Raw genomic sequence first — 23,796 nt, forward strand, 5'->3', positions numbered from 1 at the left:
AGTATGTCAGATATGCACTATATATACGAAAGGATGTGGACATCCCTTCAAATTAGTGGATTTGGCTATTTCAGCCACAGTCGTTGCTGACCGGTGTATAAAATTGACCACACCGCAATCTCCGTAGACAAACATTGGCAGTAGAATGGTCTTACTGAAGAGCTCTGTGACTTTCAACTTGGCACTGTCATAGGATTTTTGCCCTGCTAGAGCTGCCCTGGTCAACTGTCAGTGCTGTTATTGTGAAGTGGAAAGGTCTAGGAGCAACAACGGCTCAGCCGCAAAGTGGTAGGCCACACAAGCTCACAGAACGGGACCGTCGAGTGCTGAAATGCGCAGCATGTAGAAATCATCTGTCCTCGGCTGCAACACTCATTATAGAGTTCCAAACTGCCTCTGGAAGCAACGTCAACACAGGAACTGTTCATCGGGAGCTTCATGAAATGGGTTTCCATGGCCGAGCGGCCGCACACAAGCCTAAGATCACCATGCGAAATGCCAAGCGACGGCTGGACTGGTGTAAAGCTTGCCGCCATTGGAATCTGGAGCAGTGGAAACCAGTTCTCTGGAGTGCTGAATCGCTTCACCATCTGGCAGTCTAACTGACAAGTCTGGGTTTGGTGGTAGCCAGGAGAATGCTACCTGCCTGAATGCATAGTGCCAACTGTAAAGTTTGGTAGAGGAGGAATAATAGTCTGGGGCTGTTTTTCATGGTTTGGGCTAGGCCCCTTAGTTCCAGTGAAGGGGAATCTTAACACTACAGCATACAATGACATTCTAGACAATTCAGCACTTCCACATTTGTGGCAACAGCAAGGCCCTTTCCTGTTTCAGCATGACAATTCCCCCGTGCACAAAGGGAGGTCCATGCAGAAAAGGTTTGTCGAGATCGGTGTGGAAGAACTTGACTGGCCTGCTCAGAGCCCTGACCTCAACCCCCTCAAACACATTTGGGATGAATTGGAACGCCGACTCTGAGCCAAGCCTATTCGCCCAACATCAGTGCCCGACCTCACTAATGCTCTTGTGGCTGAATGGAAGCAAGTCACCACAGCAATGTTCCAACATCTAGTGGAAAGCCTTCCTAGAAAAGTGGAGGCTGTTATAGCCGCAAAGAGGGGACGAAGCTCACACTTACTGTTGGTCATGTAGTGTACATTGATTGCCTCTCTTTCATGGATGTGAAGCATTGACTGTGCTGAGCACTGAGACTAGTGCTCCAGAGTTCTATCCTGGTTACAGTTTGTGAAACTCTGCCTGGAGGGGGACTGCCTGTGCTGGCATCTCACAGGAGATTTATTGCCCTATTTTGGAAGAGCCGCTGTGTGTGTGTGTCACAGCTGTGAGCCCAGTGGCTGACCCTCGACAGACACACAATTGTGACACTGTCCTGCTTGCCTGGCCTACAGAGTAAGTCAGTCTTTGTTGTTTTCCAGCCTCCAACAGTTCACCCGTCATGGTGGCTACAGAACATTCTAGTTTCTAGGGATGTAACGATTCAAATCAGTCTGATTCAAATGTTTAAGATACGAGAGCATCGGTCTGCGGACGCCAAACCCATTAAAATGTAGCGTGCATCAGTCAGAAAATGTATTCCTTTGTGACAACTGACGCGCCCTCTCCTTCAGTGTCAAACTAAGCATGTAATGGTTTTGACAGACATTGATCGACAAGTCATTTTGCATGCCGAACAACCCCAGGGAATATCAGAAGCCTAGTGAAATAGCCTACTGTGCCCAGCTTCACATGCTGAGAAATGCAAGGTAGACTGCTTGTTCTTGATTATGTACATCTGCGTGGCACCTTCAGCATTCAAATGCTAGAAGTATTTTTACCCCTCGACTTATTGTGATACAGCCTGAAATCAAAATGGATTCAATGTTAGTTTCTTCTCACCTATTTACACACAATACCCCATAATGGCAAAGGGAAAATGTGTTTTTAGAATGGTTTGCACATCTATTGAAAATGAAATACAGATATCTAATTTACCTAAATATTTTTACGAAATGTATCTATCATTTCTTATAACCGAAAAGTATTCACACCCCTGAGTCAATACAAGTTAGAATCACTTTTGGCAGCAATTACAGCTGTGAATCTTTCTGGGTAAGTCTACCCAATATTGGCACATTATTCTTTAAAAAATTCTTCAAACTCTGTCATGATAGGAAGGACGCCTGTAGTGACTGGGTGTATTGATACACCATCCAAAGTGTAATTAATATAAATTCAACATGCTCAAAGGGATATTCAATGTCTGCTTTTTATTTTGTTTAAGCTATCAAAAGGTACCTGTCTTTGAGGCGTTGGGAAACCTCCTTGGTCTTTGTGGTTGAATGTGGACTTGAAATTCACTACTCGACTGAGGGACCTTACAGATAATTGTAAGTTGTTATATGACTTGTTAAGCACATTTTTACTCCTGAACTTATTTAGGCTTACCATAACAAAGGGGTTGAATATTTATTGACTCAAGACATTTTAGCTTTTCATTTTTAATTCATTTCTAAAAACATAATTCCACTTTTGTATTTTTTTAATTGAACCCTTATTTTACCAGGTACGTTTACTGAGAACACGTTCTCATTCACAAGAATAACCTGGGGAGTAGTTACAGGAGAAGGAAAACTAGTTGCACGTCCCTGAAGCAAAAAAAACACTTAACTCAATATAAAACAGCACCCCTGTCAATACACAGCTGGACTCTTATGCTCCCAATTTCTCCAGTTGTGCTATTTACAAACAAACCCTGTTCTGGGGGTCTACAGTAAGCCTCATAATGTAAAATAATTATTTATCTTGTAACGTATTGTGTCTACTGAAGATCCAAGGTCCAACTGACCATCCTACCGATCCTCGACTTTGGCGATGTCACTTACAAAATAGCCTCCAATGCCTTACTCAATAAATGCAGTCTATCACAGTGCCATCCGTTTTGTCACCAAAGCGCCATATGCTACCCACCACTGCGACCTGTACGTTCTCGTTGGCTGGCCCTCGCTTCATACTCGTCGCCAAACCCACTGGCTCCAGGTCATCTACAAGACCCTGCTAGGTAAAGTCCCCCCTTATCGCAGCTCGCTGGTCACCATAGCAGCACCCACCTGTAGCATGCGCTCCAGCAGGTATATCTCTCTGGTCACCCCCAACACCAATTCTTCCTTTGGCCGCCTCTCCTTCCAGTTCTCTGCTGCCAATGACTGGAACGAACTACAAACGTCTCTGAAACTGGAAACATCTATCTCCCTCACTAGCTTTAAGCACCAGCTGTCAGAGCAGCTCACATATTACTGCACCTGAACATAGCCCATCTATATTTTAGCCCAAACAACTACCTCTCCCCCTACTGTATTTATTTATTTTGCTCCTTTGCACCCTATTATTTCTCTCTACTTTGCACATTCTTCCACTGCACATCAAACATTCCAGTGTTTTACTTGCTATATTGTATTTACTTCGCCACCATGGCCTTGTTTTGCCTTTACCTCCCTTATCTCACCTCATTTGCTCACATTGTATATAGACTTATTTTTCTACTGTATTATTGACTGTATGTTTGTTTTACTCCATGTGTAACTCTGTTGTATGTGTCAAACTGCTTTGCTTTATCTTGGCCAGGTCGCAAATGTAAATGAGAACTTGTTCTCAACTTGCCTACCTGGTTAAATAAAGATAAAATAAAAAAGATATATATTTTTTAAAAATGGCTACAAATATTCTCTAATGAATCGTACTCAAACTAAAACGTATCGTTCCTGTATCGGAGCCCATGCATCGAATCGTCTTGAAATGGAAAGATGCACATCCCCACTAGCTTCTCACTCATCCTGAAACAAGAGAAAGCCCTTCGGCTCGGTCTCAACAGTTAACGTCTGTGTGTTTGCATTACACCTCTAACACCCACTTTCATTCTGTCACTTCTGTGGTAGTAACGGTACACAGGAGGCTCCTGTAAAATGCACCATCACCATGTATCACTTTCAGTCTTGTAATAGTCATCCCTGCCTCTCCCTGTCACCCATCAGACCCTCAAATAGGGCTGTGTACTGTGCTCACTAACTCAGTCATCTGATTAACTTATGACAATGTCTGAAACTCCATGTCCAACATTAGGACATGTTGGAGGTTGATTTTGAGTGTTTTCATTGCCTCGAACAGTAGTCTGCCTGATTCTAGGTCACTGTAAATCCAAGGTTTATAGTTAGGTGTTTGAAATGAACGCTAGTTCAGCAGGCTGTGTGGAGCTCTACTGGCTTCTTTTTTTGGCCTGATTCTAAGCCTGTTGCTACGGGAAGCTCAATGCATGATGGGAAGATGCATATCTTTCCAAAGCTGCACAGCTGAAAGCATTTGAACCTGCAGCTGGAGCTGTCACTCACAGGGCTTACTGTAAAAAGGTGACCGGGAGGTGGGCTGGATCAGGATGACATCACCGTTACTGACACATGGGGGGAGTACTGGAGCAGTGCAGTCTGAATTCCTCTGCCGGTGCTGTGTGAGACTGTAGCTGCAGGGAGAGCGGGAGGGGGAGAGAGAGGGTGTTAGAACAGAGGGTCGTCTGTCACCATTCCCTGGCCTGTGCTGTCTACTCCCTGGGCCTCTCCTCCAACAGACTGTTGTTTCTGAGGCAGCGTATGGTGACATTGAAGCATGGTGCCAGACCAGACTCTTGTTTTCTCTCGTTCTCTCTCAATCGTTCTCTATCCCACACACCCTGCGGATCTTTTTGATCCTCTCACTTGTGGAGTTCATCAGGCTGATAAGCCAATCAAAGCGGCCCAAACCAGCTAGTCTGGGCTTTGGTTTGGATTAATCACTGCTCTCAGATCAGTCAGTCAGATCAGCTCCCACCTTGGGGCTAGCACACTCCCATAATGCACCTGTCATCCTGCTCTCCCAGAATGTAGCAGGGCTCCCATGCTCCAATGTCACTGCAGGCCACCAAACCCCAATAGAATCACATGGGCCAGGGGAGAGTGAGACTTTTCCATTGTCAGGCATCCACCCTTCCCACATCAAAGAGGTGTCAAAACAACTCCATGAAAATCACATGATGGTTAATGGGCCGATATGATTTAAAATAACTGTTCTTTAACCTGGGCAGTAGTGTTAACTCGTTTTATTATCAACCCTCAACATCAAGGTGTCAAAACTGACTGTAGGAAAATCAAATGGCTAAATGGGATGATGAAATTTGGAATGAAGATCTGTTGAATGTACCCCCAGCGTCAAAGATCCCGTGTGTCTCAGTTGGTAGAGTATGTGGCTTGCAACGCCAGGATTGTGTGTTCGATTGCCATGGGGGACCAGTATGAAAATGTACACACTCACTTCTGTAAGTTGTTCTGGATAACAACTGGAGTGTCTGCTAAAGGACTCAAAATGTAAAGAGGGGGGAAAACCAGCGCTTTATAAATGAACCTATTGTCTGCATCCACCCTACCCCGCCACCACCTCTCGCCTCACGCCTCCTCTGGTTGTCACACAGCTGGACTATTCTGGCCGTGGGAGGATGGGGAAGAGGAGCGAGAGAATGAGGAACTGGACTAGGAAGAAGAGGGAGAAGAGAGGGAGAGCTCAACTGTTGTGGTCAGCATCTGAGAGACAGTGAGAGAGAGCCTCTCCCTCCTGTTTCAGACAACTCTGCCTAGTTTTTCCCAGCAAGGGTTAGCAGCTGTTGACCCCTAAGTCCCTATCCCTCCTCATCCCCTCCCTCCCTCCCTGATCAGTAGAGCTTGAGTTCTCCCCCTGTCAGACAGTCTCCCTCCTCTCTGCTGCTGCTCCCCAGGAGCTTCCTGTAGGGTCAGGAGGGAGGGGAGAGGGGCAGGGCCTGGGCTGAGGCTCATCCTTTACTCTTTACACCACTGTTTATTCAGGTGGGCTCTGGGCTGCAGTGGGAGACCCCCCCCCCCCCCCCCCCCCCCCCCCCCCCCCATGGCCCAGAGTAAATGCCCTACAGAGTCTTATTTGACCATCTGTGTGTGTGGGGGGAGGGGGTGACCTTGTTTTGCTGCAGTTTGACTGGTGAAACACCTGTCTGGAGATACCAAAGGAAAAAAATAGGATTTTACCAAACACTGTTTCAGGCTGGGAGTCGACTCTAAATTAGGTTCCTTGTGTTGACTTTGTTTTACTCATGGACTTGATTTGAAACCAAATGTCATATCTTCAATTAGTGAAGAGACTTGGGGGGGTAGGATGTCCATAGGGGGAGCAGCAGGGGGAGTGAGACATGAATGAAACAGTAATAACAAATATACATATTTACAACTGTAACAAGGATAAATGTCCAGTGGGGGCAGGGTAAGTGTTTTGTAACGCTAGCCGGAGTGTCAGGGAAGTGCAACCATGGCTGTATGGCTTTCATCCCTGCTCGGATAACACTGGCCTTCACTAGCTCTCCCCACACATACACACGCGCGCGCACACACACACACACACACGTACAGACTGCCGCACTGACAGACATTTGGTCAACCAAAAGGAAGTCTGGTTCTGTGTCCGGTCAGTGTGGATTTGTCTGTTTGTATCTGTCTGTGCACGTGTTTGTGTATGTCTAGGCCTCTATACGTCTGTGGGTGTCTATGCGTGTGTGTGTTGGCCCTGTGCTGGGTAAAGGTAAACAGGGAAGTGACTGAGATTCCTGTGCAGCTCTGTCCATCCGTCTGTCAGGCTGCAGCCCTGAAGTGGATCTCTCCCAGCCAACACCAAAATAAATCACAGATGTGGAGAGAGACTGTGACCCACCATTCCTGCAGAGAGCAGGCCAAAATCAAAATGTGCTTTGTAAAAATGTCTTTCTGAGGCCTCTTACGCCATGGTTAACTGGACTGTCAGGGGGGTCAGAGTTAGACAATGTAAGTCCTTTCATCTAGCCAAGTCGTTCTCCATTTGATTTGGAAGTAGTCTGTTACAATGATCACCAATAGAGTCCCACAGTGGCGGTGTCGTAGGGCTGTGTTTCATGTAGACCTACCCTGGCGGGATGTTTCGATAACCATGTCAATCTCTCTCAGACAAGGTGACTTATAAATATATTCAGCTCAATTTACTCTGATTCAAAAATGATAATTAGCATCGAAGTAGACATGTAAAATGTCAAATCCCTGCAAGCTCGTGCACATCATATCTAGCAGACACCTTTGCTAACAGGTGTTGTGTCAATTTAAAACTTGCACAAGACAATTCAGAATTGTCAATTTATTCATTACTACATTTAGCTAACATTAGATGGTTATTCCGGGGATTCTTACCTTTGCCTCGATTCGGCAGTCTCATGCAGATCATCATGACATTTGTAGTTCTTTGATAGCAACATTAGCAGCTAATTAGCGGTTCATTTTGGGGGGGTAAATACAGTGCATTCAAAAAGTATTCAGACCTGTTGACGTTTTCCACATTTTGTTACATTACAGCCTTATTCTAAAATGGATTAAATTAATTTTGTTCCTCATCAATATTCACAAAAATAGCCCATAATAACAAAGCGAAAACAGGGTTTTAGACTGCAAATTTATAAGAAATAAATATAAAAAAACAACACTTATTTACAAAAGTATTCAGACCCTTTGCTATGAGACTTGAAATTGAGCTCGGGTGCATCCTGTTTCCATTGATCATCCTTGAGATGTTTCTACAACTTGATTGGACTCCACCTGTGGTAAATGTAATTGATTAGACATGATTTGGAAAGGAACACACCTGTCTATATAAGGTCACACAGTTGACAGTGACATGTCAGAGCAAAACCAAGCCATGAGGTCGAAGAAATTGTCTGTAGAGCTCCGAGACAGGATTGTGTCGAGGCACAGATCTGGAGAAGGGTACCAAAACATTTCTGCAACATTGAAGGTCCCCAAGAACACAGTGGCCTCCATCATTCTTAAATGGAAGAAGTTTGGAACCATCAAGACTCTTCCTAGAGCTGGCCGCCCAGCCAAACTGAGCAATCGGGGGAGAAGGGCCTTGGTCAGGGAGGTGACCAAGATTATCTGGTTTGATTAAATCAAGATTGAACTCTTTGGCCTGAATGCCAAGCGTCATGTCTGGTGGACATGCTCCTGAAGCAGTGATATTTGGCACTGTACTCTATGTTCCTGAGTAGGTTTGGAAAAGAAGTGTGTTTGCTTTACTGCTCCTTCTTAAACAAGCATCTAAAGACTAGGAGCTGTGTTCTTCTCCTGTTTCTCTCCTCAGGTTTTCCTTCATCTTTGCCCCTGAAGTTTTCTAACAGCGGTTGTGGTTGTTTATTTTCAGACACAATAATAAGATCCGTGCCATCGATGGAAGGCGGATAAGAGACCTGGTCTCCGTGGAAACACTGGACCTGAGCAGTAATGACATCACAGAAGTCAGAGGTCAAGGTTTTCCCGCAGGCCTCCAGATCAAAGACCTGTAAGATCATCCCTTTTCTTCTTATGTCAAACATTTTTCCTACATTTGTCATCTAATTGTAAATGTTGTACCAATGTTATCAATGTATGTCTTGGATCCATGACAGTGTGATATGCTGTCTTCCAGGTACCTGAGCAACAACAAGATCCATCTCCTGGAGGCCGGTGCTCTGGACCAGCTCTCTTCGTCCCTGCAGGTTCTCAGACTGAGTCGGAACCGCATCTCCCAGGTCCCTGTCAAAAGCTTCCAGCTCCCCAAGCTGACCCAACTGTGAGTACTGTTTCATACCACTTCCAGACACCTCTCAGCTCACTTAGGCACATGTTTTTTAAGTCTCTCTACTCACCTCCTAGCCATCCTCAACCATCGTTAGAGAAACAACCATTGACCTGTGGCCAGATAAAGACAGTGTATAGTACCCATAGTCCATGACCCCACCGACGTTAGAGGGAAAATAACTTTGGGAAGTTAGACAAAACCTAAAGAGGCTGACTCCTCTGACACCGTCCCATTTATTGAGGAGAGTGTAGCAGCATTCGTAAACATCAGACCAATACCATGGCTGAGTTATGGCCTCTGTCCTCTGAGCCATGCTCTCTGTCATTGTTTCCCCCCTCCCCTGCAGCATGGGGCTAGTGCAGACCCATCCTTACCTCAGCACTCCCACTCTGGGGAGTAAAGACGCATGCAATGATACTCTCCTCCATTGTAGACAGGGCTCCCTTCTCTTCACAGCCCTCCCAGTTTCCCCAGGTGGGTATTGTTTAACAGGTGGTCCCGGTGACACTGTATCTGTGGATGCTTGTGGCAACATTGAGGACACACAAAGACGCTGTGTGTGGATGTTTTATTGTTCAGCTATGCTCCTGGGCTGTGATGTTAAACCTCACACGCCAGGGGCACAGATTCACTGGTACGAAGCTATCAGAGAACTCTTCTGATACAGAAGGCAATGTTTGTTTTTTTATCTCGGGGGGGGGGGGGGGGGGAATTTGTCTTTTTATCTCGTCCCTGAGATGACACTGAGCGGTTAGCTGTATACAGTATGCTCCAGACAGAAGTGGCCTCCTCGGTTTCAGAAGTGAATGCAGATGCCCTGCCCTTCAAGCCATGTGTGGCTGCAATCCAGTGCTGTTTGAATGTAGTGGACGAGATGGATCCTTTAGTTAACCCTAGCATGATTCATGACTGTTTGATCACGTGGTGCGATGCCCAGGTCAGAACTGGACCCTGTTCTGTAACCCAAACCTAGATACCACCGTGTACGGCCTCTTATGTTTTTGTGGGGCTGAACGGTGCTGCTAAGATGTGTGTTAATGTATTACTTTACAGGTTTTTCCTGTAGGACCATACTTCTTCCTCTCATCTCTATCTCTCATCATCATTGCATCTCTCTCTAACTCCTTGATGGGTTGTGTTGTCCTCCAGTGAGCTGAACAGGAACCGTGTGAGGCAGGTGGAGGGGCTGACCTTCCAGGGCCTGGCCAATCTGGAGGTCCTCAAGCTGCAGAGGAACAACATCAGTAAGCTCACCGACGGAGCCTTCTGGGGCCTGGCCAAGATGAAAGTGCTGTGAGTTACAGAAACATACCGCTCCCAACTCCCTGTCTGGCCATGGGGACTGGCTGTCCTCAACAACTGTTGTTAGGATCACTTTCTCCTACTCCGCTCGTATTACTTTCCGCTCTTAACAATTGTTTCACAAGCAACTCTATGCTCTATAATTGTCCATTAACATTGAGCTAAACTATGAACCACAATTGGACTACCTGTAATGTCCAATCTCCTGTCATACCGAACTACATTACCCATGATGCCTAGCCTGAACCTGTCTGTGACCTCCTCCCCTGCAGTCACCTGGACTATAACAGCCTGAGGGAGGTGAACAGTGGCTCCATGTATGGCCTGTCTTCTCTTCTGCAGCTCTTCCTCAGCTACAACTCCATCTCCCACATCAACCCAGATGGCTGGAGGTTCTGCCAGAGGCTACGAGAACTGTGAGTAGCACATCAGAAACCTCCCAACCCCTGTAAGCCAAAGCACCAAAACCCTCCCAACCCCTGTAAACCAAAGCACCAAAACCCTCCCAACCCCTGTAAACCAAAGCAACAAAACCCTCCCAACCCCTGTAAACCAAAGCAACAAAACCCTCCCAACCCTTGTAAATAGAGCACCAATTCCTGCCTCATCCCCAACCCCTGAGAAACAAACAAAAATATGAATCCCCTATTCAGCCCCCAGATATGGACCCCAAAGTCTTACCCATGCCTCCAACTTCAAACATAACCGTGAATCTGTTCTCTGCTCCGCCCCTCCCCGTACCTTCACGACAGCTACATGACTCACTTAACGCTCAATACCACACGCTCCTCTCACTATAAGCCTGTTTATCCCATAATGAGCGGTAAGATTGACAGTACTTAAGCCCATGCAAGAGTGTGTATTCACATCTCTGTCAGGTTGGTAGAGGGCGTACAACCCTCGGTTGGTAGGGATACTGTGGTAATTGCAGTGGGATCTCCCCGTCTAGTGAAGGAGAGAGACTCTGTTTACACTAATGTAGAGCTCAGTTCTGCTCAGGCGTCGCTAACGACACGGCTGCCTGTCAGGCTCCTGTGTCTGGGTACTGTGCGTGAGAGAGACAGTTTGCTCTGTATCTGTGTTGCAACTCGGGTTTCTATGATTTGTATTAGTGTATCCATGGTGGCTGTGATATCAGTGGGATAGTGGCTCGTTTAGCTCCCAGGTGTAGAAGAGTGGCTGTCTTTCTGACCTGCCTGTTATTACATTCCAGATGAGACGGCAGCCTGCCTGACGGGGCATCACAGAGACTAGCCAGTAGCCACACATGACCACACTAGACCCCTTCAGAGAGGCACAGCCCAGACACTCACACAACAGACCATTTGACCATGTGTGCTGATAAGCAAGACATATTTATCACCACTGACGCACAGTGTACCTACTTAAACAAGACCGTAACTCTAGGAAAGACATCAGAGAAGTGTCCATTTGTCCAACTGGAAATTTACACAATTTGTAAATGGTTTGTGTCTTGACTCCTTATCAAGCATGATAGGAAACTGCTGTGGATGAACAGATATTGAGCCAACGCCACTGTGGAAAAATACAGCATCTATCCAAAGGCAAGAAGACATTGAATAAGGCCATATAAAATAGAGAATAATGACGTTTCAGGTAGGTTAGGTTACCTTAGTGCTGTGCCATCCTTGTCCTTCTGGTCCATGCCTGACACCGCATGTATTTATTTTTCATTTCCTCCTGTAGGAGTCTGTCCTATAACAACCTGAGTCGTCTGGACGAGGGTAGTCTGGCGGTGCTGGGGGACCTCCACACCCTTCGTCTGGGGCACAACTCCATCAGTCACATCACTGAGGGGGCCTTCAGAGGCCTCAAGGCCGTGCGCCTCCTGTAAGTCCTCCTGAACGCACCTAGAGCACACACACCTAGAGCACACACAACTATGGTTCCACACTGTAGACTCATCCTGTTACTAGTTTAAAGGTCCAATACAGCCGTTTTATTTCAATATCAAACCATTTCTGGTTAACAGTTAAGTAACTTACTGTACCTTTTTTGCCTTTAGCAAAAAATATATATCTCAAGCAAGAATTTAGCTAAGACTGTCTGGAAGTGGTCTGAATGGGGAGGGGAATATTGAATACTAGCTATTATTGGCAGAGAGGTTTGGAACTCTTTGTCTATTAACCAATTTACCATGGAAAGCCTAAACTCCCACCCATGCAAACCTGCTGATTTAGAAGCTCCTGTGTAGATTTGTATTTTAAACCAGCAACTATCAGGAAATAACACTGATCAAATGTTTTCACACTTTTACAGTCTTAGTTTCATCAGTTGTTGTACAAAATGATGGAAAACAGAATTTTGACTGCACTTGGCCTTTTAAGAACAATTCAGTTTATTCATGTGGATTCAATATACACTATGGCTTTATTAAGCCTCTCTGGGGCCATTTACAACATGGAGTTAGCTGTTTACTTTTCAGACCATTGCTTTCCTGCATATTCACGTGTATCTGTTTGAGGTGTGCATGTGTCACCTTTCATGTTTTCATTCTGTGAGAACTTTTATTCTGGTGCATCTGTTCTCATCTTCCCTATTTTTGGTCGTTGATTCCCATTGATTTTGGATGCACGTGTTCCCTGTCCTCTGCCTCCCTGTAGATTCTTTGCCTTTTTAAACGGAGCAGTGAAAGCAGTATGGTAGACTTCTCTGCCCCCACACCCTTATGCATGCACCTTGAACAGGAAGGAAGAGGGAGGCTGGGGTGTGGGTCCTTCTGCTAATGTCTTTTTGACCCAGGATCTTCCCAGAGAGCCAGAGAAAAGAGTCAGACCTTTGCTTTGGAGACGAGGCCTTTCTCACAGGGGGGTGAGAAGCCAAGGCGTATCCAGGCCTTTCTCACAGGGGGGTGACAAGCCAAGGCGTATACAGGCCTTTCTCACAAGGGGGTGACAAGCCAAGGCGTATCCAGGCCTTTCTCACAGGGGGTGACAAGCCAAGGCGTATCCAGGCCTTTCTCACAGGGGGGTGACAAGCCAAGTCGTATCCAGGCCTTTCTCACAGGGGGGTGACAAGCCAAGGCGTATCCAGGCCTTTCTCACAGGGGGGTGACAAGCCAAGGCGTATACAGGCCTTTCTCACAGGGGGGTGACAAGCCAAGGCGTATACAGGCCTTTCTCACAGGGGGGTGACAAGCCAAGGCGTATACAGGCCTTTCTCTGCTGGCACAGGGGGAGCGTTGGGCTGGGGGGAGGAGAGAGAGAGGAGGGGGTTCAGGCTGTAAGGGAGCTGAGGCAGGTCTAATCTAATCAGTGAAGCGCTGGGTAGGAGCGGGCCCAGGCTGTAAGGGAGCTGAGGCAGGTCTAATCTAATCAGTGAAGCGCTGGGTAGGTGCGGGCCCAGGCTGTAAGGGAGCTGAGGCAGGTCTAATCTAATCAGTGAAGCGCTGGGTAGGAGCGGGCCCAGGCTGTAAGGGAGCTGAGGCAGGTCTAATCTAATCAGTGAAGCGCTGGGTAGGAGCGGGCCCAGGCTGTAAGGGAGTTGAGGCAGGTCTAATCTAATCAGTGAAGCGCTGGGTAGGAGCGGGCCCAGGCTGTAAGGGAGCTGAGGCAGGTCTAATCTAATCAGTGAAGCGCTGGGTAGGAGCGGGCCCAGGCTGTAAGGGAGCTGAGGCAGGTCTAATCTAATCAGTGAAGCGCTGGGTAGGTGCGGGCCCAGGCTGTAAGGGAGCTGAGGCAGGTCTAATCTAATCAGTGAAGCGCTGGGTAGGAGCGGGCCCAGGCTGTAAGGGAGCTGAGGCAGGTCTAATCTAATCAGTGAAGCGCTGGGTAGGAGCGGGCCCAGGCTGTAAGGGAGCTGAGGCAGGTCTAATCTAATCAGTGAAGCGCTGGGTAGGTGCGGGCCCAGGCTGTAAGGGAGCTGAGGCAGGTCTAATCTAATCAGTGAAGCGCTGGGTAGGAGCGGGCCCAGGCTGTAAGGGAGCTGAGGCAGGTCTAATCTAATCAGTGAAGCGCTGGGTAGGAGCGGGCCCAGGCTGTAAGGGAGCTGAGGCAGGTCTAATCTAATCAGTGAAGCGCTGGGTAGGAGCGGGCCCAGGCTGTAAGGGAGCTGAGGCAGGTCTAATCTAATCAGTGAAGCGCTGGGTAGGTGCGGGCCCAGGCTGTAAGGGAGCTGAGGCAGGTCTAATCTAATCAGTGAAGCGCTGGGTAGGAGCGGGCCCAGGCTGTAAGGGAGCTGAGGCAGGTCTAATCTAATCAGTGAAGCGCTGGGTAGGTGCGGGCCCATGCTGTAAGGGAGCTGAGGCAGGTCTAATCTAATCAGTGAAGCGCTGGGTAGGAGCGGGCCCAGGCTGTAAGGGAGCTGAGGCAGGTCTAATCTAATCAGTGAAGCGCTGGGTAGGAGCGGGCCCAGGCTGTAAGGGAGTTGAGGCAGGTCTAATCTAATCAGTGAAGCGCTGGGTAGGAGCGGGCCCAGGCTGTAAGGGAGCTGAGGCAGGTCTAATCTAATCAGTGAAGCGCTGGGTAGGAGCGGGCCCAGGCTGTAAGGGAGCTGAGGCAGGTCTAATCTAATCAGTGAAGCGCTGGGTAGGAGCGGGCCCAGGCTGTAAGGGAGCTGAGGCAGGTCTAATCTAATCAGTGAAGCGCTGGGTAGGTGCGGGCCCAGGCTGTAAGGGAGCTGAGGCAGGTCTAATCTAATCAGTGAAGCGCTGGGTAGGAGCGGGCCCAGGCTGTAAGGGAGCTGAGGCAGGTCTAATCTAATCAGTGAAGCGCTGGGTAGGTGCGGGCCCAGGCTGTAAGGGAGCTGAGGCAGGTCTAATCTAATCAGTGAAGCGCTGGGTAGGAGCGGGCCCAGGCTGTAAGGGAGCTGAGGCAGGTTTAATTGGGCAGCCACTGCCGACATTAACAAGGCAACGGCCATTCACACTCAGCCAGCCAGAAAGAATAGGGAATTGGCAGCTGAGTCCGGCCATGGAGGCAAAGTAACCAAAAGGGGGTGAGGGAAGGACTGAAGGGGGTAGGGGAATTATTATTCAAATGTTTCCTTTGCCCAGATGACTTCAGCAGTTACAGGGTTTTCTCTGCATAGAAAAGTCTTTGGTGGGCTGCCAAAGTGTTTTTTTCGTGAAACCTTTTCTGGGGGGTGGGGTTCAGGATGGGAAAAGGTTTTCAGTTTAAAGTTAATATAAAGTATGTAAAAAATATTTCAATGTTTGAGTCACTCCGATAGCATAAGTCATAGCAAAATATAGAAGAGCAGGAACTTTGCTTTGAAACTGCACATTTCTCTCTTAGCCTCATGGCAAAATGTGTAGAATTGCAGGAAATCTGCCTTAAAAAAGCACAAGGTTTCCTCTGCGCCCACCACCTAAGCTGCATTTTAATGTAGAAAACCCCCTGAGTTAGTAGTGTCAGAAAAGCTAATTAATTGCATTCAACCACAGGTTGGTGGTACCTTAATTTGGGAGGACTGGCTTGTGGTGATGGCTGGAGCGGAGTCAGTGGAATGGTAACAAGCAAACGGTTTCCATGTTTAATGCCATTCCGTTAGCGCTGTTCCTGCCATTATTATGAGCCGTCCTCCCCTCAGCAGGCTCCACTGCATTCAACATGTGTTTAGAAACTTCCTGGCAGACTCCAAGGGAAATTTTAGATTTTATTGAGTCTTATTCTGGCTTGACATGTGGTGGGACTGACATACCTGCCACCACACTGCCGGGCCAGACCAGGCCATGCCCACTGACTGTCTGAATCCAAAGACATTGTGTGCCCGCCAACCCCTCCATGCTGTTATGAATTATACATGTGTATCCCTGTGTTGGGTTGTGTGCCTTCACCCCTCTCCTCCTCACAAAGGAAAGAATGTGCTTGGCTGGCAGAGCAGATCAGCAGAGAGGCTTGCTCTTTGGACCAGGTGCAGGATGGGTAGAGGGGTAACCCGTGACTACCAGCCCCATCTCTGCCAAGGCTACACAGTGCTCCAACTCTGGCAGCCAGTTCTGCTCCGCTCCTCTATCTCTCTTATCCCTTCTCTCTCTCCACAGGGAGCTGGACCATAACGACATCTCAGGCACAATAGAGGACACCAATGGGGCCTTCTCTGGACTGGACAGCCTCAACAAGCTGTGAGTATCCCCCCCTCCTTCTCTCACCCCCCACCCCCGCCTTTCCACCATCCCCCTCTCCCCAGAACCGGTCCCTTCAAGCTGGCTGCCCTGCCACTGGTTGATTGTCTGCAGGTCTTCAGTCCAGCATGAAGGGTTTTCCATTGCAATCCAATAGTTTCCTCTGACGAGTATTGCCTACCTATAGCCTATATCTAGTTCTCCCAGACCTGGCTTCAGACAGGACCAGCTCCATCTCTCCCTTACCTCTGGGCCTCACACGTCATTTGGAAGTGTAACACTGAGAGATGACTCTAAAAGTTGCTCCAAGTTTTATTAGGCTTTTTCATGAAGCATTCATATTTTAACGGCAACAGACTTGAAACAAGCATGAATCTGGTTTTCATTTGGTTTACCAGACTCTCAACTACAATTGTGTCCAAGTTCAGAGTGTCTGTTGGTGGGAATTGAACTGCCTTGACGGTTAAACGATGTCAATTTTTTGTGATCTCTCGTATAACTATTGATTTGATTTGAACCATCGCACAATGAACATAGTGGGCCCTAAACAATCCTGGGATAAAAGATGGTGTCCAACCAAGGCTGTTCCCTGTGAGTGCTAGCCTATTCAAAGGGCTTTTCTATCAGCCTGCAGGATATGAGCCTCAGCAGCTCTGTCGGTCTCTAGCCCTGCTACTCTCTCTCTGCTCCACGGCCATGCCTTCCTGCCTGTTAGGGACTGAAAGAGGGTGAAATTGGCCCAGCGCTGGCACAATCCTTCCATCCCGCCGGAAAACATCACTCCCCAGCCCTGGGAAAAACAGAGAGAGAGGGGCGGGACATTAAAGTGTCCTCCACACGCTTTGTGTCCCAGATTGTGAAGGGAGAATGCTCTGAGTTAACTTGTGCTCTCACAAGTGGCCACAAAAACAAACTATTTTCTGATTGCTCTTTTGAGGTGGAAAAATACATTAATATATTGTGTGTAGAAATGTTTGTTACAACATTAAAGTATTTAATTTTTTCCTAAATGTGAACACTCCATGAAGACAATGTGATTGGAATGAAAGGCAATGCAGACTGCTAGATGTGATGCTGGGAATAAGATTTTTTTTTAAATATTGATTTAAATATGCTACATACTTTGGATGGAAGTGCAGTAACTTAGTGAGTAGTGGTTGTCTGTGATGAAGCCTGCTGTGCAGCCCGTCTCCCTCTGTAGTCTGGAAACATAGACCTCTGGCTGATGTGGGGTCAGTAGTGAGTGACATCTCTGTCAGGAGCTGACCGGTTCTGTCCATGACCAGTCGTCTGCCTGGGGGCCCCTAAACACAGTCTTTCTTATAGAACGCAATACCTCTTATCAACATACATCTTAGTGTTAGCTAATCTCCCCCAAACAGATGCACGCCCAGTGGGGTTTGAAACATGGTTTGTATTCACATTGCACTGTGTAGATTTTCAGTGGGTCCATATAGAAGGGGAGAGTGGAGAAGGCGTGACAGGATTGAAAGGTTCTGATCCAGGGGTCTTAACTCTAAACCAGCCAACTGTGTCCATCCGCTCCTCCTGGGAAGGAAGGCAGAGAGAAGGGAGAGGAAGGAAGGAAGGATGGAGGGAGGGAGGGAGGGAGGGAGGGACGGACGGAAGGAGGGAGGGTAGAGGTGTCTTTTGAAGAGCGGCTGGGATTAGACCCCCAGAGCTGCTTGTTCCTTGCTTGAACCCGCCTTGACAAGGCTACTTTTATTACTCTACAAGCTGTGTTGTCCCTCAGTGAGACAACCTGCTTTTCATGTGCCTCCCCCTGGCTCAGCCCCACCCTGTCATCGCTATTAAATACTAATAAAGATAAAAGTGGTCTTTGAAGAGCGGGGCCAGGAGAGCCAGGGCCCCGAGTCCCTCACCCTCCTAATCTCCACACAGTTCGGATTTCCAATACCTCAATCTTCTGGTCTTATCAGATTCAACCCCACTAATTGTGCATTTCTCCCCCTCTTCTCCTCCCTTACCCCTTCCTCCTCTCTTTCACTTTCTCACTTTCTCTCTCTCTTTCTCTCACGTTTATCGGCGCCCTTCATGTTTGGAAATTGCAGAACTCTGTTTGGGAACAAGATCAAGTCGGTGGCCAAAAAAGCCTTCTTAGGCCTGGAGGCCCTGGAGCACCTGTGAGTATCCCACAATGCACTGCACGCCCCCAAGTGCGGCTGCCAAAAGTAGCTGCCTAAGAGGGCTGTTAGAAATGAAATAGCGTCTTTGTTAAAGGAAAAGACAGGCAGTTTGTGGGGCAAGCTGCTTCCCTCTCGTTAGAGGCAGCTTACACTTTGGTCTTTTTCCCTGGTGCAGGGGAGAAAAGTGATTGAGCATATGGTCAGTTTGGTACAATAAATTGAATTTATATAAGCTCTTTCACAGACTGACCGTTAGGAAAAAAGTGATTTTGAAAAGCTGAAAAGTGACATTGGTCTTAAACGCCGGAGTCTTTCCACCTTGCTTAAAGTAAGCCCTTGCTGGCCGTGACACCGCTGTGTGTGTTCCTGTGTCCCATTTATGTCAGTGCTGATGGGTGGCCCTCTGTTTAATGCCTCAACAGGAATCTGGGAGAGAATGCCATCCGCTCTATTCAGCCAGAGGCCTTCAGCAAGATGAGGAGCCTCAGGAACCTGTGAGTCTGCAATGATGAAAACACACACACATACACATTCCTCACACTTAGTCTCTGGAAACTGTGATTGTCTTCACAAAGTTATGATATGGCTACACAATACTGCTGCAGTTCATTCTTTCAGATCAAAGCAAGTCTTTAAAGGAGAATGACAAACTGTTCAGTCCTAACAGCCCCCCCCCCCCCCCCCCCCAGGCTCATCCAGAGTGACAGGTTCCTGTGTGACTGTCAGCTCCACTGGTTCCCTGAGTGGCTGTTGACCCGGGGGCTACAGACGGGCATAGAGGCTATCTGTGCCCATCCTGAAACCCTGAAGGGTGCCAGCATCTTCCAGGCCCCGCCAGAGAGCTTTGTCTGTGGTGAGTAATGCGTGTGTATTAGGGCTTTCTGTCAGACCGTGCAGCCAGCAGCTAAGACCAGATGGTGTTTTACATTCCAGCTCTTGCTTGTTTACTGTGTGCGCGATTATTATTATTATTTTTTTCAATTTTTTTGATGTACAGTGCCTTGCGAAAGTATTCGGCCCCCTTGAACTTTGCGACCTTTTGCCACATTTCAGGCTTCAAACATAAAGATATAAAACAGTATTTTTTTGTGAAGAATCAACAACAAGTGGGACACAATCATGAAGTGGAACGACATTTATTGGATATTTCAAACTTTTTTAACAAATCAAAAACGGAATAATTGGGCGTGCAAAATTATTCAGCCCCCTTAAGTTAATACTTTGTAGCGCCACCTTTTGCTGGTGTATGTCTCTATCAGTTTTGCACATCGAGAGACCGAATTTTTTTCCCATTCCTCCTTGCAAAACAGCTCGAGCTCAGTGAGGTTGGATGGAGAGCATTTGTGAACAGCAGTTTTCAGTTCTTTCCACAGATTCTCGATTGGATTCAGGTCTGGACATTGACTTGGCCATTCTAACACCTGGATATGTTTATTTTTGAACCATTCCATTGTAGATTTTGCTTTATGTTTTGGATCATTGTCTTGTTGGAAGACAAATCTCCGTCCCAGTCTCAGGTCTTTTGCAGACTCCATCAGGTTTTCTTCCAGAATGGTCCTGTATTTGGCTCCATCCATCTTCCCATCAATTTTAACCATCTTCCCTGTCCCTGCTGAAGAAAAGCAGGCCCAAACCATGATGCTGCCACCACCATGTTTGACAGTGGGGATGATGTGTTCAGGGTGATGAGCTGTGTTGCTTTTACGCCAAACATAACGTTTTGCATTGTTGCCAAAAAGGCTTTCTTCTTGCCACTCTTCCATCCATGCAATATACGACTGATTGTTGTCCTATGGACAGAGTCTCCCACCTCAGCTGTAGATCTCTGCAGTTCATCCAGAGTGATCATGGGCCTCTTGGCTGCATCTCTGATCAGTCTTCTCCTTGTATGAGCTGAAAGTTTAGAGGGACGGCCAGGTCTTGGTAGATTTGCAGTGGTCTGATACTCCTTCCATTTCAATATTATCGCTTGCACAGTGCTCCTTGGGATGTTTAAAGCTTGGGAAATCTTTTTGTATCCAAATCCAGCTTTAAACTTCTTCACAACAGTATCTCGGACCTGCCTGGTGTGTTCCTTGTTCTTCATGATGCTCTCTGCGCTTTTAACGGACCTCTGAGACTATCACAGTGCAGGTGCATTTATACGGAGACTTGATTACACACAGGTGGATTGTATTTATCATCATTAGTCATTTAGGTCAACATTGGATCATTCAGAGATCCTCACTGAACTTCTGGATAGAGTTTGCTGCACTGAAAGTAAAGGGGCTGAATAATTTTGCACGCCCAATTTTTCAGTTTTTGATTTGTTAAAAAAGTTTAAAATATCCAATAAATGTCTTTCCACTTCATGATTGTGTCCCACTTGTTGTTGATTCTTCACAAAATAATACAGGTTCATATCTTTATGTTTGAAGCCTGAAATGTGGCAAAAGGTCGCAAAGTTCAAGGGGGCCGAATACTTTCGCAAGGCACTGTAGGTTCACTGTCTGTTTGATCTGTGATGTGCTAATCCTTCCTTGTTTGTTTGTTTGTTTAGTATACATATCTTCTGTCACTGAGAAAACATTTGGTTACAAAGAATAATGCTTATGTAGGTTTATTGTCGTCCCTCCATCTCTCTTCCTGTAGATGACCTGCCTAAGCCCCAGATCACGGTGCAGCCAGAGACCACAGTGACGGTTCTGGGTAGTGACGTGCGCTTCACGTGCACGGTGGCCAGCAGCAGCAGCTCACCTATGACCTTCGCCTGGCGCAAAGACCAGGAGCTGCTCCGCCATGCAGAGGTGGAGAACCTCGCCCACCTGCGCGCTCACCACGGGGGGGTGATGGAGTACACCACCATTTTGCACCTGCGTCATGTGACCTTCACCCACGAGGGCCGATACCAGTGTATCATCACCAACCACTTTGGCTCTTCCTACTCTACCCAGGCCCGCCTCACTGTCAACGGTACGCCGCCAGGTCCTAAAGGGTTAAGGGTCTCCCAGTATGAGAGTGTGTGTGTTTGCATGTGGTGAGATCCTTTTCTCTCTGTAATATGCTGATTCAGTAGATATTTTGCCCAGTTAAACTCAAGTGTTATTCTAGTGGTAATTCTTAGCTTGAGCAAAGTCTCTTTGTCTCTCTGCATGTCTCTGTGTGTGTGAGTCTCTCTGCATGTCTGTGTGAGTCTCTCTGTATGTCTCTCTGTATGTCTCTCTGCATGTCTGTGTGAGTCTCTCTGTATGTCTCTCTGTGTGTGTGTGTCTCTCTCTCTGTATGTCTCTCTGTGTGTGTGTGTCTCTCTCTCTGCATGTCTCTGTGTGTGTGTGTCTCTCTCTCTGCATGTCTCTGTGTGTGAGTCTCTCTACGTGTGTGTGTGTGAGTCTCTCTACGTGTGTGTCTGCATGTCTCTCTCTCTGCATGTCTCTGTATGTATGAGTCTCTCTCTGCATGTCTCTGTATGTGTGAGTCTCTCTCTGCATGTCTCTGTGTGTGCGAGTCTCTGGTGGAATTTGGAACAAATTGATTTAGGCGCGTCGTGGAGCTGACAGTGCCCATCTATTACACGCCCTGTCAGTTTGGCCAACAGATGCTGAGTGATTGGCTGCCCTGCCCACCCAAATCAAACCCTCTCCCTAAAACAGAGACTCTTGTGTTAACCTCTGTACTTCTCTGTTGTGGCTAACCCAGTGTGTCATATCTTCCTTTCCCACAGTCTTGCCTACGTTTGTGAAGACCCCTGGAGACAACACCATCCGTACGGGCACCACTGCCAAGCTTGAGTGTGCTGCTGAGGGGCATCCCACCCCCCAGATTGCCTGGCAGAAGGATGGGGGCACGGACTTCCCGGCGGCCCGCGAGCGGCGGATGCATGTGATGCCGGATGATGACGTGTTCTTCATCATGGACGTCAAGCCGGAGGACATGGGCGTGTACAGCTGCACCGCCAAAAACACAGCGGGCACCGTGTCTGCCAACGCCACCCTCACCGTGCTGGGTAAGACTGACTGCTGGTCACTGGGGCTGAGAAATGCCAGGGACCTCACAATACGACATTATCACCATACTTAGGTGCCGATACCATATGTATTGCGATTCTCACGATTCTATATGACGTTCCAAACAAATTGCTCTCTGCTGCAGAGAGGGCATGAGAAAATGAGTGTTGATTAGTCATGGAAATAAAAGTGCTGAAAACATGTTGGCTCACTATTTTAAAAAGATGGAGAACAGGATCCTGTATTTTTGGCACAGGTACAGTTGACTAATGCTACCTAGCAAGAAAAAAAATATATACTTGTAGTCAAAGTATCAAAATAATATTGTGATATGTAACTATAGATTTTTCCCCCCTATTACTACTGGCAGCCTCTCCCCACGCCCACCGGCAGCCTCTCCCCACGCCCACCGGCAGCCTCTCCCCACGCCCACCGGCAGCCTCTCCCCACGCCCACCGGCAGCCTCTCCCCACGCCCACCGGCAGCCCCTCCCCACGCCCACCGGCAGCCTCTCCCCACGCCCACCGGCAGCCTCTCCCCACGCCCACCGGCAGCCTCTCCCCACGCCCACCGGCAGCCTCTCCCCACGCCCACCGGCAGCCTCTCCCCACGCCCACCGGCAGCCTATTCCCACCGGCACCCTATTCCCACCGGCAGCCTATTCCCACCGGCAGCCTATTCCCACCGGCAGCCTATTCCCACCGGCAGCCTATTCCCACCGGCAGCCTATTCCCACGCCCACCGGCAGCCTCGCCCCACGCCCACCGGCAGCCTCGCCCCACGCCCACCGGCAGCCTCGCCCCACGCCCACCGGCAGCCTATTCCCACGCCCACCGGCAGCCTATTCCCACGCCCACCGGCAGCCTCTCCCCACGCCCACCGGCAGCCTCTCCCCACGCCCACCGGCAGCCTCTCCCCACGCCCACCGGCAGCCTCGCCCCACGCCCACCGGCAGTCTCGCCCACTGGCAGCCTCGCCCCACGCCCACCGGCAGCCTCTCCCCACGCCCACCGGCAGCCTCTCCCCACGCCCACCGGCAGCCTCGCCCCACGCCCATCAGTAAAGTCAGAGCTAGTGGGGGTGTGAGTCTCCCCTGCCTTGTACATACATCACATTCATCTGGCCAGTTAGCATTCCTGCATACTTCCTACATAACACTTCCTACATAATGCCACCTAAATAACACACAGCCCTCAATGTTTGAGGATTCATGGCTTACCTTCACATGACCATAATATAGACACTAAGTCTAAAAATGAACACTTAGTAAACTGCTCTAAAGCCAGCTGTGAACTGGTGAGCCTTGGTCCTAGAATGAAATGCTTCTGGCAGCTGTGGCCTTCCTCGAAGTCAGAGGTCAGGGTAGGGGTCAGATGGGGGAGGGTAGGATAGAGGGACTTCACAGAGGGGTTTTTGTTAACCGTTCTCACCCCTCCTCAGGGTGGGATGGAGACTGCAGGCCTCCATTCTTCTAGAGGGGCTTCTATTGGACATGTAAGGGCTTGGTCTACAGCTATGTGAATTTGATGAGATCACGTATTGTCAAGTACTGCGGATGTGTAAGGGCTTGGTCTACTCTACCTTATGTAGTGCTTTTAGTCCA

The 23,796-nt window shown here is 48.2% G+C and overlaps 2 protein-coding genes across 2 annotated transcripts in view; one reads left to right on the forward strand and one right to left on the reverse strand.

The window, feature by feature from the left end:
• The window catches only part of LOC109897067 (leucine-rich repeats and immunoglobulin-like domains protein 1), a 47,159-nt gene that overhangs the window by 19,819 nt on the left and 3,544 nt on the right, over nucleotides 1-23,796 (forward strand). The window contains exons 4-14 of the mRNA XM_020491592.2: nucleotides 8,260-8,397; nucleotides 8,524-8,667; nucleotides 9,826-9,969; nucleotides 10,251-10,394; nucleotides 11,686-11,829; nucleotides 15,983-16,063; nucleotides 18,136-18,207; nucleotides 18,633-18,704; nucleotides 18,900-19,063; nucleotides 20,842-21,162; nucleotides 21,911-22,192. Coding sequence (XP_020347181.2) covers nucleotides 8,260-8,397; nucleotides 8,524-8,667; nucleotides 9,826-9,969; nucleotides 10,251-10,394; nucleotides 11,686-11,829; nucleotides 15,983-16,063; nucleotides 18,136-18,207; nucleotides 18,633-18,704; nucleotides 18,900-19,063; nucleotides 20,842-21,162; nucleotides 21,911-22,192 — 1,706 coding nt within the window. The remainder of the gene's footprint in view (nucleotides 1-8,259; nucleotides 8,398-8,523; nucleotides 8,668-9,825; nucleotides 9,970-10,250; nucleotides 10,395-11,685; nucleotides 11,830-15,982; nucleotides 16,064-18,135; nucleotides 18,208-18,632; nucleotides 18,705-18,899; nucleotides 19,064-20,841; nucleotides 21,163-21,910; nucleotides 22,193-23,796) is intronic.
• Nucleotides 16,106-23,796, reverse strand: part of slc25a26 (solute carrier family 25 member 26) — an 80,044-nt gene continuing 72,353 nt past the window's right edge. Inside the window, exons 11-12 of the transcript XR_002256183.2 lie at nucleotides 17,186-18,710; nucleotides 16,106-16,853 (exon numbers count right to left, since the gene is read on the reverse strand). The gene's annotated coding sequence lies outside the window, so the exon portion shown is untranslated. The remainder of the gene's footprint in view (nucleotides 16,854-17,185; nucleotides 18,711-23,796) is intronic.

Source organism: Oncorhynchus kisutch, linkage group LG1 (assembly GCF_002021735.2).
Source record: "Oncorhynchus kisutch isolate 150728-3 linkage group LG1, Okis_V2, whole genome shotgun sequence".
Classification (NCBI taxonomy): Eukaryota; Metazoa; Chordata; class Actinopteri; order Salmoniformes; family Salmonidae; genus Oncorhynchus; species Oncorhynchus kisutch.